The sequence below is a fragment of the Mchenga conophoros genome, linkage group LG19 (genome assembly GCF_057382185.1).
Source record: "Mchenga conophoros isolate Kocher_MC1m ecotype Shallow Benthic linkage group LG19, M_conophoros_male_GT1.1, whole genome shotgun sequence".
NCBI lineage: Eukaryota > Metazoa > Chordata > Actinopteri > Cichliformes > Cichlidae > Mchenga > Mchenga conophoros.
In genome coordinates, this window is record NC_140544.1 from 26,289,300 (window position 1) to 26,301,644 (window position 12,345).

The following is a 12,345-nucleotide window of genomic DNA, read 5'->3' on the forward strand; positions in this document are numbered from 1 at the left end:
ATGACTGCAGTGTTATGGAAAAGTCTTCATCCATCCATCCATCTCAGCTCTGGACAGTGGTGAACTGTACCCTGCCTTTTTCCCCAGAAAACCATTCATGGATGGACGGATGGTCTTGAGCAACAGTTCTCCAGACTTTGCGATGGTCTTAAAAGGCTATTTTTCACTAATTTTCAGTCTACAGCTTTTACCTGACCATTTTCAGAGGATTTTTTTTGTCTTTAGGCTTTTTGTTACTAGCAGCCTATGACAAAACAGATAATGTGTTCCTTAATTCTTTAGTTGACAGTTATGAAATAGTATTTCTGCACCAACCAGTTGATTCCTAAGGAGCTTTTAGCTGGGAACTTAGCATATCTTGGCATGGTGTGCAGTGTTTCCTTAAAAAATTGGAGGAAAGTGGCCAAATTACACAGGAATTGGACTGAAAATTAGTGGCAATGGGCCTTTTGAAGTATTGGATCCAAATTTAAAATTTTGGATCAAATCATTTATATGTACTTAGGAGAACAGAAGACAGGTACAGCAGTGGTGGTCTGCAGCCATCTGCAGCCCTCCCAGAGCCTGAACTTCAAAATTATTGAAGCAGTGTGGGATCATCTTAACAGAGCAGACGACAGCCAACACCTAAAGAAGAGTTTGAATGTCGTTCAAGAAGCCTGGAGAGCTATTCCTGAAGACTACTTAAAGAAATTATCAAAAAACTTGCCAACAGAGTTTAGGCTGTGTTGAAGAAAAAGGTGGTCACACCAAATATGGACAATCAACCTCATTAGAATTGTACAAACTCTGTTTTAGCCTTATATACTGCATTTCCGTGTGTTTGCTGCAACTGTTTCCCATTTCCGTAGCAAATATAATGAAATGAGCACAGTAGTGTACACTCATCATCATTTCTACGGTTCACTACCAGCTCCTTAGGTAGATATGTGGGTCTTTAGGTGTTCTGCCATTCTTACCTCTGCATGTGCCTGTCTGTAGTTTGGTGCTGAGGTTTTAAAGCTTAGAGGGTCTTAGAGCTGAGAGTGATGAGTGAGCTGAAACTAACAATAAACCTCTGCGAAATTAAAGGAAGCTCAAAATTCACATTTTTTATTAGTTTATTAGTGTTCAGTGTTTTCATTTTAATGGTTACACTACATCCAAATTTTTAAAAAGCTCAATTATATGACAAAAACATACCGCTGTCTCTTTTTAAAGATCGTTACATGACATCATGATCCATTTTTCCTTTCATAAAAAAGTCAAGTCATTACAAATCTGCGACTGGCACCTTCAGCATCCGTCATCCCTGACATTTTCCATCCTTCCTCTGTCAGCGCGGCAAATGCCGAAAAGGGCGTCAGTTTTTGGATGAAGAAGCACAGCTGTCAGAGGTCGAGGAAGGTGTAGAGGTCTCGTCTGATGAGGAGGATGGAGAAGAACAGAATCAGTCTCTCAACGGTTTTGTGGTCGACAATACACAATTCTCTCAGGGCCTGAATGGTACAACACATTTTTCTTTTATTCTCTCCTTCTGAGCTTCTCAGTGTGATAGGAGGCTGAGTGAGTCATGCATTTTGGCTCTCTGTCTGTTCTCCTCTTTGTCAGACTCAGAGATGCATGGAGTGTACCTGAAGTCAGTGAGAAGCCCTGCAGTCCAGGGCAAATTCAAAATTTCCAACAGAAGACACCACAACATGGACATCTTTTCCCAGGTATACTAACAAATAAATACATTTTAAAAGATACACAAAGCAACAAAATACTAAGTGGATTTGATGATTGGTAGTCTAATTAAGGATGCCACATTCTTAATGTGTGGAAACAGGTGCCTGAGATGGATGAGACGTATGAAGAGGACAGCTTTGTAGTGGGCAGTGATGTGGAGTTGGTGGGCACCAGTGAGGAAGATGCTGAAAATGTTGACCTTCTGCCCGAGGACTCGTTTGTGAACGGGAGAAAGCAGTATCCCACCAGGCGCCGCGTTTTCCTGCACAACGCCAGAGCAAGAGGCAGCACAAAAACCAGAGCTCAGCCTCCACCAGAACAGAGAGCCGAGATGAAAACTAAACGCACCCGGGTCATACAAATGAATGATTCCAGTGAGGAGGAGATAGATGAAGCAAGTAAAGAGAGGGCTCTCAAAGCAGGAGATGGTGTGTTGCCTTCATTGCCAAAGATGGTACCACCAGAGCCTTGTGGGAAAGAAGGAAAGAAAGCTGTGTCGTTATCTTCTAAGGTCTCACTGTTGAGCAAAGCACAAAGGAGCTCTGTGAGTGAAGAACAGCAAAATGAGAGGTGAAGTTATAATAAAGTAATAAAGAGTGAGTGCCATCCTCCTCATGGATGTGAATTTGTATAAGCAGAAGAGAATGGAAGGATGAGAGTGTACTTAGTAACAATTCTGAGATTGTCTTTCTTTCTCTCTCCTGAAGGTGTCGCCAGAGGATAGAAAATCAGCATCTCCTCTCTGACGAGCTAGACTTTGTGGAGTCACACCTGCAAGTTTCCTCAAAGAAGCAATCGCAGGTATGAGCAGACAAGAAGAGATGTACACATTCCTAACTGTTTCTGGTAATATTAATACCAAAAATCCACACAAAAATAGAAACAATATCACTACATTACATCATATTTTCTGTTATCAAACAAGACTCCATGTCTACTATGAGAGACAGAAGATAAACATAAAAAAAAAAAAAATTGTGTAACTGGTTTTTTTTCTGGGACCAAGGAGCATATTATATTGAGTTATTTAACCTGTTATCACCACAGGTTTAAATCAAGTATAAGGTGTTTTTCCTTTCATTTCCACAGGCAGTCCCAGCCACTCCATTGGCTCCTCAAAAGATCACAGCTGAGAATTTGATAGTGAGTGAAACCTCCGCTCCATCTGGGTCTGTTTGCATCCTGGTGGACAGTCGCTGCATCAGTAGCGGGGTGGAGTTGCTGACCAGCCTGCGTCAGCGACACGCAGCCACCGTCCACGTCTGCTCTTTGGACAGCAGCTACTTCATTGTCAGCAACCGCATGGCGGTGGAAAGGCAGAGCCAATCAGATCTGGCTGCAGCACAGAACCGGAAGCGACTGGCGGAAAGAGTGAACAGCTTGCAGGGGTTGTTTGAGCGCGTGTGCATCATAGTGGAAAAAGACCGAACCAAGACCGGTACGTTTTCAAAGTATGGCTCATTTTCTTTGTAATTGTAAATAAGAATATTCACTGGAGCCTATGAGTGGATGTAGGCATGCTGGAGGGTTGAAACAGCATCTGCATGGCACACATCAAATAGGTTGCCAAATTGGGAGTGCATTTGGTTTAAATGGACAGAATTTAGCAGCGTTTTCCACAAATTCACTGAATTAACAGAGGATTAGACTGAATGATTGCTGCATGAGACAATGTCTTTCTGATCTTTATGTTAACTGTCACTGTCCCAGGTGAGGCATCTCGTCCCTTTCAGCGAACTCGCTACTTTGACAGCACTTTGGCGGCGCTAGTGCGATTAGGGGTCCGCCCGCTCTGGAGCGACGGTGCTGAAGAGAGTGCCGGGCTGCTGGCAGATGTGGCACGTCTGGAGCACCGCAAGGGTCACGGCATCGGCATACCAGTGGAAGTCAAAGGGCAGCATAGGCAGCAAGCACTGCAGCTGTACTTGAGCTTGCCTTCAGTTAACTATGTTCAAGCTCTCAACATGAGCCACAACTTCACATCGATCGCCCAGCTAATAAACAGGTGATGGACGTTGTGTTGTATCGAATTATGAATACTTTCTTCTTCTTCAGTACGTCATCTCTTCTTTACCTGCTTCCTCCCTGCAGCCCGATAGAAGCCATACAGAAGGGAGGGTGTATGAGTCGACCCAAAGCAGAGGAGATCTATCGGTTCCTGCGCTACTCCTGTGACTCCTTCCTCATGAATATGTCAAAATCAGGAAAGAACAGCTAGCATGCTGCTGGAAAAAACACTGCTGGGACTCTATAAACTGAAATACATCTTTTTTTTTTTTTCATTTATTCTTATGTGTATTTTTTTCACTTCATACATTCTTCTGCTTCTTTCTGTCTTTGTCTCAGGAAGACAGCAGTTAGAATAATACGTTGACTGCATTTAATATGATCTCTCAATGAGAGAAGAGCTTCAGGATCTAGGTTCATCCTTTTTGCACATCAAGTTGAATGAGCACAACACTCAACTTTATATTTATGTTAAAGAACACATTGGGTTTCTTCAAAGTGTACAGTTGACCTGTAAGGTAGTATTAAGCAGCATTGGTAAGAATTCAATAATTGAAACTTGAATAACATAATAATGGATGTTTGTTTTCTTTAATAAACTATATTTTATGTGTTTATTAAAGTAGTTTTGTGCCACATTTTGAGAAGGAAATCTTTTCCAATACCCACATTGAGCTTCTTTGATATCAGCTTACTTCCTCTAGAGGTCAGCCCGTTTCTTTCTAACAGACCACGAAAGCAAAAAAATGTGATGTTTATTACATCACTTTTTTTTTTTTAACTGAATTGAGACAGCTCATTCTTTCATTCACTTAAAACTTTATTTTGGGGGGTTTGCTAGAAGCCTAATAATTTGTAGGGTTTCCAAATGTTCAAACTTAAAAATGCCCAGCCAAAAAAAAAAAAAAAAGAAAAAGAAAAAAGTAAAGTGTTTTATTTCACTGTTCTCCTTTGGGGTTTTAAATGACATGTTCTACTTTGGTGAAAGGTATTGTACAAGTTGTTAACAGTACAAACAATAGCAACATCAGATATTTACAGCAGCATTTTCTTTTACAGAGATATCAGGAATTACTTGCCAATAAAGATAAACCCACAGGCAAAAAGCGGTAACAACACATGAATGCATTAAAGTAAAATCTGAAGTCTAGAGTTCTCACAAAGCCAAAACAAAACAAGAAAAAGACAAAGAAAACTGCCACATTCAATATATACATTCTCTTTGGACAAATCCAAAGCAGTTTTCAAGACCTCCACATCTAAGCCGGCACTGCGGGCTAAGCTACACCTGGAGGTCAGTGAGCTGTGAAGATGTAGATCATTTACATTAAGGGAAAGTAATGGCTTCTGTATTTAGGACACCTTTCTTGTGAATATTTAATATAATAATAATAATAATGGATACTTTATTGATCCCCATGGGGAAATTACTTGTTTTTCTCTGCATTTGACCCATTCACTCAGTGAAGCAGTGGGCAGCCCACTAAGCAGGCGCCCGGGGAGCAGTGTGTAGGGACGGTACCTTGCTCAGGGTAGCCGTTAAGTGGATTCGAACCGCCGACCTTCCGATCATGGGGCGACCACTTTACCTACTGAGCTATCCCTGCCCCTAATATAGAGGTGTTCGTGAATGCACTTGCTGCAGGCTGGCTGGGTATAATGCTCATTTTAATGCTGAAGAATGTCAATTGTTAACTATGCAGAAAAAACAGACTTTTTTTAAGTTAATATACAAAGGTTAAAAATACAGGAGCCATTACCTTCTCTGCCTCTAGGTGGCAGAAATTAGTGTACTTGACTGGTCTTGGCAAACTGCAAGAGAATCTTCCCTTTGTAAAATTGTAAAATCCATTGGGAGGAATTGTGATTGCCAAAATGTATTTTTAACCATACACATGCTTAATGTCATACCGTAAGGTGCTTTCTTTGGACACACTACAGTGTCCACAACATGATTACATTGCATCTGATTTGGTTTTACAATGACCGCCTCAAACAAAGAAAATATTACACTGTTATTTTTTCTGACCATCAAAAATTATGTCGTACTGCAACAGACCACCATCAGAGCCTCCAATATTTTTCATTACAAACTTTCTCTCTGTACAGATATACAGTCTAAGAAGTGGTATAAAAAGTTTGTGGTAACTGCAAACTTGAAACTTTATACAGCAGCCAGAATTAACTCAGCTACGAGGGAGGTAAAGCTGGTGTAGGCAGAATTTTTTTGGCATCATAGGGCTTTAAAGGGTTAAAGTTTGTTTTGTTTTTTTAAGCCAAGTGTATCATACAGCCAAATCAGTATTTTTTTTTTTTAAATTTCACCAGAAGGTTCAACACTCCATTGTTCAAAAATTTGAATTTTCTGCCAAAAAAACAAAACAAAATCTAGCATCAGAGACTTTAGCTAATTGCATCTTTTCAGTGCTGAGATTATGATGGTGAAAAGTCTGACTGAAATGAAAAACATCAAGACACCTTTCCCCCCCAGTTTCCAGCGGAGGACTGATGAATTTTGTTCTGATCCTCCCTTTACTCTTCCAACACATGATTGCGGTGGCTACTTCTGGGTAGTATATGGGGACGTTAAGAAGTCACAAGTCTGATCCGCAGCAGCAATGTAGACAATCGCTTCTAAAATTTTACCCTCTTTCCTGGAAAGAAAAGCGACTGGCCTTTAAACCTAGTTTTATTTTTCTTGGCTGAACAATACAACAATGGTCATTCAGTACAAGCGACAGTTTAACCCTCTGTTAGCGATTATCAGTGGCTCAGTAGTCGTAGTAGCTAGAGCCCGAAATCACAGCTCGTCTTATGTGCACATTTCAAGGCATGTGTGCAAGCCAATGTTTGTCTAGTGACTTTGGGCAGAGAGGGGAGATCTTCAGGTTAAAAAAAAAAAGTGCGTTGTGACTTTTTATTTTATTTACCTTTTAAAATTTCTGCCTAATCCAGTTCAAGCTACATGAAGCATTAATGAACATGAAAATTTGCTTGTAACAGTTTACACAAGATGCTACAAAACAGTGTTCACGTGATGCTAAACAGGATAATTTTTGACTATTAAAAATTACCCTAAAAATCATCTTCATTTAACTAATGGTAGAAAGTAACAGTATAAACAGCACCGATTCACAAATATACCAAACGCCGTGCTGTGTGTTTAGGCTTGTGTAATATTATAGGATGAAAACGGCATCATTAGGATCAACGTGTTCAACATTTTCGGGACATCTGTAACAGTCACTGTATGTTACAGTAACTCTTGTAACTGTCAAGTTTATTTCAATTTGCTTAAAAAAGCAAAATATGTACAAAAGCAAAGAGAACATATTTACAATTGCAGATTTTCTCTTAAAATATATATTATTTAAATACTATGTGAGACCACTTGGTTTAAGCTTTATGGACAGATGCTTACCCAAAACATAGCTCTCCTCTGTGATTGTGGACACTAATTAACAGATCCTTGACCTGTGTACAAACTGTCTACAGATAGGTTTGCTTAAAAATTAACAACACTCACTGTTGCACGCCAGCTTACATGCTGGTCGGCTGTGTCTGCGTTTGCAGAGGCTGCAGTTGGACAGACGGCGGCTCAGAGTCTGGAATGCTACACTCTCCACCCTCGCGCATGTACATTAAGAACAAAGTCACAGTGGCAAATGTGGTGGCATTCACTGGGAATGCACGGAGCAAAGTGGACGTAAGTCCACGAGTGAACACTCTCCACCCCTCCTTTTGTATGCTCTGCCTGACACAGTCCATGATACCATTATACTGGTAAACGCCGCCGACCCCATCCGCTTGCAGACGTGACTTGATCACATCCACAGGATAGGTGGACAGCCAGGAAGCTATGCCTGACATGCCACCAGCAAACAGCAGCTTGGGGATCATGTAGGGGTCTTCTGGCTCACAACCCAGGGAGCGTGTCAGCACATCATACGCAAGGAAGTACACGCCAAAACCCGGCGTCTCGCGCACCAGGGTGGTAACCATACCACGATTGATCCCTCTGATCCCCTCCTTATTGTAGATTCTCACCAGACAGTCCAAGGAGTTCTTGTACATTTTCCTCTTAGACTTCTTCTCTCCAGTTCCTTGCATTTGCATACGTGTCTTGGCCAGCTCCATTGGACAGCAAATGACACACTGGATGGCTCCAGCAGAGGCTCCAGCCAAGAACTGGTTGAGAGGTGTATCACGGCCAAGCATGCGCATTGTGTTTCCCTGGACACCAAAAACTATAGCATTGATGAAGGTCAAACCCATCATTGGAGAGCCAATACCTTTGTACAGACCCAGCATCTGCAAACACAGATGTTACTGAGTCAGATCAACACTATAAAAACAAGAAAGTAAGGAGGCTATAGGAAGCAGTGCACTTTTTTCCAGATGTTATCAGCAATGGATTACTAATATGGCTAAAGCAAATAATTATGGGTTGCGTATCGTCTAATAATCTCCTTTTGCCAATAAAGCTACTTCTCAAATACATCCTCATCATTTATTTTACAAGTACATAAACAGCTGAGAAACCACCTTACGTTTGAATATTACTGTGGGGGGGAATAAAGGACATCCATGAGAAACAGACATGAGGTCTGAGGGGCCATGCCCCCTCTTAGCAAAAATAGCATGATGTCCAAAGCTTTATTTAGCTCCTCCAGGAATAAGCTCCTCATTGACCCCAGCTAACAGACCCCCCACCTCGCCCACGTTGCCTAATGTCTTTACTGAGAGATGGGACAGCAACTAAACACTTTAATCAGTGCACAGTACATTCTCCAGATAATAAACAACTCCAGCTTAACACCAAGGATATATTTAAATGTAACCTATTTAATTTAAAGCAAGCACTATGCTAACAAATTTAAACTCACCGACTCCTGGCGTATGATTGATTGGAAGCAGTGGAACGTCCCACGGTACATAGGTTTATTCACATTTTGAACCTGAAGCCGCACCTGTGGGTGACAGAACTCATTGGAGTAAAAACTGGAAAAAGGCCAAAGAGGACCACAGTAACTACAAACCAAGATCTGTGTAATACAGGTTTTCAGGGAAACAAGCAGTCAACAGGAAGAAAAACAAAGGATGATAAAGGGGGGGTGCAACATGTGGGAGAATAAGAAAAACATTAACCGAGTATGAAGCTGTAAAAAGAACAAAATGTCTTCGGTGCTTTTTATTTTAATATCTCAAAGACATAACAGTGGGTGAGAGAAAGAAAGACCTGGACCATACTTACTAGGTCACATTTCCGTGGAGAGGTTGTTTATTTCTCTCTCTCATCTACAACACAGTGACACTGTTGCTGTTAAAGACAGCCTCCGAGCCCCAAGCAGACACCGGCTCAGGGAGAAATGACATTGAAAGCAAGGGTGTAAAAGAACTATAACCAAACCATTCTCTCACTGCTTGCCTCTAAAGCGGATGCTCCACATTCACACAAGTCTCACGTCAAAACGTCCTCACTTTGCCACTGCTTAATCCAGTCTATGCAACATTTATATGCGAATGGCATCAAGTAAAGAAAACTGTTTTTAGGTTCATTCACATAAATCCTATGCGTCAACCACAGATCATGTAAAAGTTGTGATAAAAATGAATTTGATTTCAACCTTAACATTACAACTAACTTTAATGCATATAAAATCGTGTGGGACTCTGCAGGTACATAGTGATGATTATATAGGCTATGTGACTACAAGTTATTCAGCTAATTAACCATCCCTACAAATCCTTTGATAAATGACGGTTTCATTGAAATCTGTAAAGAAGTGAACGTACTGTCCTGTTCTGAACTCTAACTAATCAGAAGATTTATTCTTCTTGCTCAGTCATCCCCTTCCTCTCTTGGGCTCATCGTGTACTCTCAGCTTATCTGGATTTAAATGAAGGCTGTCAGCAAAGTACTGCATGTTTTATTTTTTGTGACTAATGAGCAAACACCAAAGAGGATGCAGCAGACACCCACCTTTACAGTATCAAACGGATGCCCAACCAAAACACCAGCAGCACCTAAAAAACAAAAACAAAAAAGACAGGAATGAACAACTGACTGTTTCACTGAACTATTCTTATTAAAAACTCAAGAGATAATCACCAGACCACAGCATGCAAAAAGTTGTGGTGTTAGAGCAGAGACAGTGGGTGGAAAACATGTCATACAGAAGTAATCTCAGTGCACACAAGGTCATCATATATCCCATGGACTTCTTCTCTTAAGAAAAGAACCACAATATAATAATTGAGTTATAAAGGTACAAATGCACTGATGGCTTGAGTTTGGAAAAAGAAGATGGCTTTTGGTCCAGTAGTTGCAACAGACACCTGTCCATCATGAGATGGAGCCGTCATCAGCTGGTCACTGCACTGCACGAAGTGACGAAAGCTTAACACTGACGAAAGCTCAACACTGGCCTGTCCTTGACTTGTGTCAATATGCCAGAAAATCATTATACAACACTGTCTTCATATCAGATGTTTTCAAAGACTGCACACCAACATGAGGATAATGCACCAGAAATAACACCACTGAATTTCTAAAGATAAATATGTTATGCAAATAAAAAGCCTCTTTGTAAACAAATCATACAGCTTAAAACACTTGGGGTGATTTAAATCTGCCATGTGTTCATGCAAGGTTGTCAACTAGGTTGGGAAACTGATGTAAAACCATTAGGGGAAGGTTAAGAAAACAACTTCGTTATTTTACTCTTGCAGTAACTTACATACTGCATGTATAACTAAAATGCACTGGTAAAGCAATATCTGAACTTTTTATTCCCTTAAAAAAATAATTTCTCAGACTATTCTATATAAATAGTTTAATGTTAGTCCAAATCTGGTACCATTCCTTTGTATTTTGTAATCAGCTACATGTTAAGCCGTTCAAGGGAGATAGTAGTACTAATAGTACTGTAGTATAGTCATTCTACACCGCACTACTGACTCTCTCAATGAAGGTGTTATCTAAGACTAAGTTACAGTGCAGTAACTCTACCTGGGATCCAACAGACTTTGGGAAGTCCTGTCCTTGAACACTGACAAAACAGCTTGCAAAATTCCCACAGGGCTTTTGCAAAGATGAATGCATGAGCTTAACTTTCTGCGGACCGCCGCCTCTCCTCATGGTAACTCCCTACTTTGGAATGGGTTAGTGGAATGATGAAAGGAATGCAGATATTTGGGGGAAATTGCCCGATAATCACTAAAGAAAAGCTGAGATCACGATCATTTCACATTTCTGGGGTTTCCTGGACGTGTGCAAGTTTAATTGATACGTAGATATATGATGAATGTCGACTATAAACAGCAATCTCTACGTGGGTGCTGCAGATTTGGGAATAACTTCACGTTAGCACTGCAACATAACGTTGAGCTGGGGGGGTTAAAAAGCACCCAGCTCCAGTGTTTTAGTATTCAACCTGTCATTCATGTGGGTTTACAATGTTATCACATAAACTAGCTGGGTGTAAATCGAGAAATCACGGCACGGCACAAATTACACCGAAACAACAGCTTGAGCTTTTGACGATGGAAAAAAACAGAAAGGTGGCTAATGCTAATGCTAGCGTCAACCTGTTAACGTGGCTAGCTGCTACTCACCTCCTACACATCCAGCAGCGAAGTCCAGTGCCATTCCCTCAAAAAAATGCAACGACTGGAAGGTGTCAGGCTAACTTAAGGGCTGATAAACGTAATTAAAGAGGCGTAAGTGGGAAATGCTTTCTCGGTATCTGTGTAAACTTGGCTATTTACGACCCCCCCGGCTTGGTGTTCAGCCAGGCTGGTTAGCTAGGTAATAGCCTCCTTTACGTTGCTGATGCTCAGCAAACGGAAGATAAACGTCTCTGGCTAATCGCTCGGACGCGAAACTGGAATAAAGCAGTTTTCTTCTCACTGGTGTCCCTTCCTCTCCCTCTATAGAGGTGCTCTTACAGACAAACCTTTCTATATCTGTACCGCGGCAGAAGGCGGGTTTTCAAAGTAGAAAAGAAGCGTTTGCCCTTTTTAAGACGGCCCAATCGGATTATTTAGAAGCGGACAACTCCCCCAGAGCCCTCCTCTAGTTGGTACTGTCCGCCCCTCACGCCCATTGGCTGCTGCAGGGGGCACATCACCTACACCAAAAGTCTGAAGCTATCTTTCCCGAATTTGCGTGTCATCCTTGCGCAGGGGCCATGCTAATCTTCTCTGTATCGTATCCAATTTAGCGTACGCGCTTGCCGAAGCTATCTTTCCTCTACCGTCACATCAACTGTGGTCCTCATCAGCCTTGTGAATTTCCAGTGTGGCAATTTGTGTAGTTATAATGTGGTTTGAATATATAGACTGACGTAACAATGAATCATCCAGTAATGGTTTATAGCTTAAACGTTATGTTTATAACATTTTTGGCTTTATCATAATTGTATTTTTCAGTGTGATTTTATTTATTTTTGCTTAGTCACGTTGTGTGGCCTTGTGACTTTTGGAAGCAGGTGTTTTATGCCCAATGTGCATGTCTGGAAAATGCTTCACGTATTTCCGTGTTGTTTTCAGAATGTTGCATAAGCAACAGGGACTTGACTTTGACTTGACATGAGTAATATAACTATAACTGTTGAGAACCAGTTC

At 41.1% G+C, this 12,345-nt stretch overlaps 2 protein-coding genes and 1 non-coding gene across 6 annotated transcripts in view; 1 reads left to right on the plus strand and 2 right to left on the minus strand.

Annotated features, from left to right (window-relative positions):
• fancm (FA complementation group M) overlaps window positions 1-4,354 on the plus strand; it is a 43,797-nt gene extending 39,443 nt beyond the window's left edge. Inside the window, exons 18-24 of one of the 2 annotated variants that reach the window (XM_085257575.1) lie at window positions 1,320-1,485; window positions 1,591-1,697; window positions 1,811-2,280; window positions 2,418-2,511; window positions 2,800-3,148; window positions 3,421-3,715; window positions 3,802-4,354. In XM_085257575.1, coding sequence (XP_085113701.1) covers window positions 1,320-1,485; window positions 1,591-1,697; window positions 1,811-2,280; window positions 2,418-2,511; window positions 2,800-3,148; window positions 3,421-3,715; window positions 3,802-3,928 — 1,608 coding nt within the window. In that variant the 3' untranslated portion in view covers window positions 3,929-4,354. Of the gene's footprint in view, window positions 1-1,319; window positions 1,486-1,590; window positions 1,698-1,810; window positions 2,307-2,417; window positions 2,512-2,799; window positions 3,149-3,420; window positions 3,716-3,801 lie in introns of those variants that run through there. The other variant, XR_014889981.1, reaches the window with a different exon arrangement.
• Window positions 4,355-4,513: 159 nt separating this feature from the next.
• slc25a29l (solute carrier family 25 member 29-like) lies at window positions 4,514-11,867 on the minus strand. Of its 3 annotated transcripts, XM_085257578.1 has the most exons (5): window positions 11,335-11,862; window positions 9,701-9,744; window positions 8,972-9,015; window positions 8,604-8,687; window positions 4,514-8,028 (listed from the first exon to the last, which is right to left on the minus strand). In XM_085257578.1, the coding sequence occupies exons 4-5, from the start codon at window positions 8,652-8,654 to the stop codon at window positions 7,258-7,260; spliced, it is 822 nt and encodes a 273-aa protein (XP_085113704.1). In that variant the 5' UTR covers window positions 8,655-8,687; window positions 8,972-9,015; window positions 9,701-9,744; window positions 11,335-11,862; the 3' UTR covers window positions 4,514-7,257. The 3 variants fall into 3 exon arrangements, with proteins under 3 accessions (XP_085113704.1, XP_085113702.1, XP_085113703.1); XM_085257576.1 differs by lacking the exon at window positions 8,972-9,015 and having other exon boundaries at window positions 11,335-11,867; XM_085257577.1 differs by having other exon boundaries at window positions 8,972-9,744; window positions 11,335-11,861.
• LOC146552414 (U6 spliceosomal RNA) lies at window positions 11,857-11,961 on the minus strand. Its single transcript, XR_014890092.1, has one exon. It is a non-coding gene; the product is annotated as a U6 spliceosomal RNA (small nuclear RNA).
• Between the last annotated feature and the right edge of the window lie 384 nt (window positions 11,962-12,345).

Coding starts and splice junctions, on each gene's coding strand:
- slc25a29l (XM_085257576.1), bottom strand. CDS start 11,368: ATGGCACTGGACTTCGCTGCTGGATGTGTAGGAG. Junction 8,688..9,700: donor ATCCGTTTGATACTGTAAAG/GTGGGTGTCTGC, acceptor TGTCACCCACAG/GTGCGGCTTCAGGTTCAAAA. Junction 8,029..8,603: donor CAATCATACGCCAGGAGTCG/GTGAGTTTAAAT, acceptor CTGTGTTTGCAG/ATGCTGGGTCTGTACAAAGG.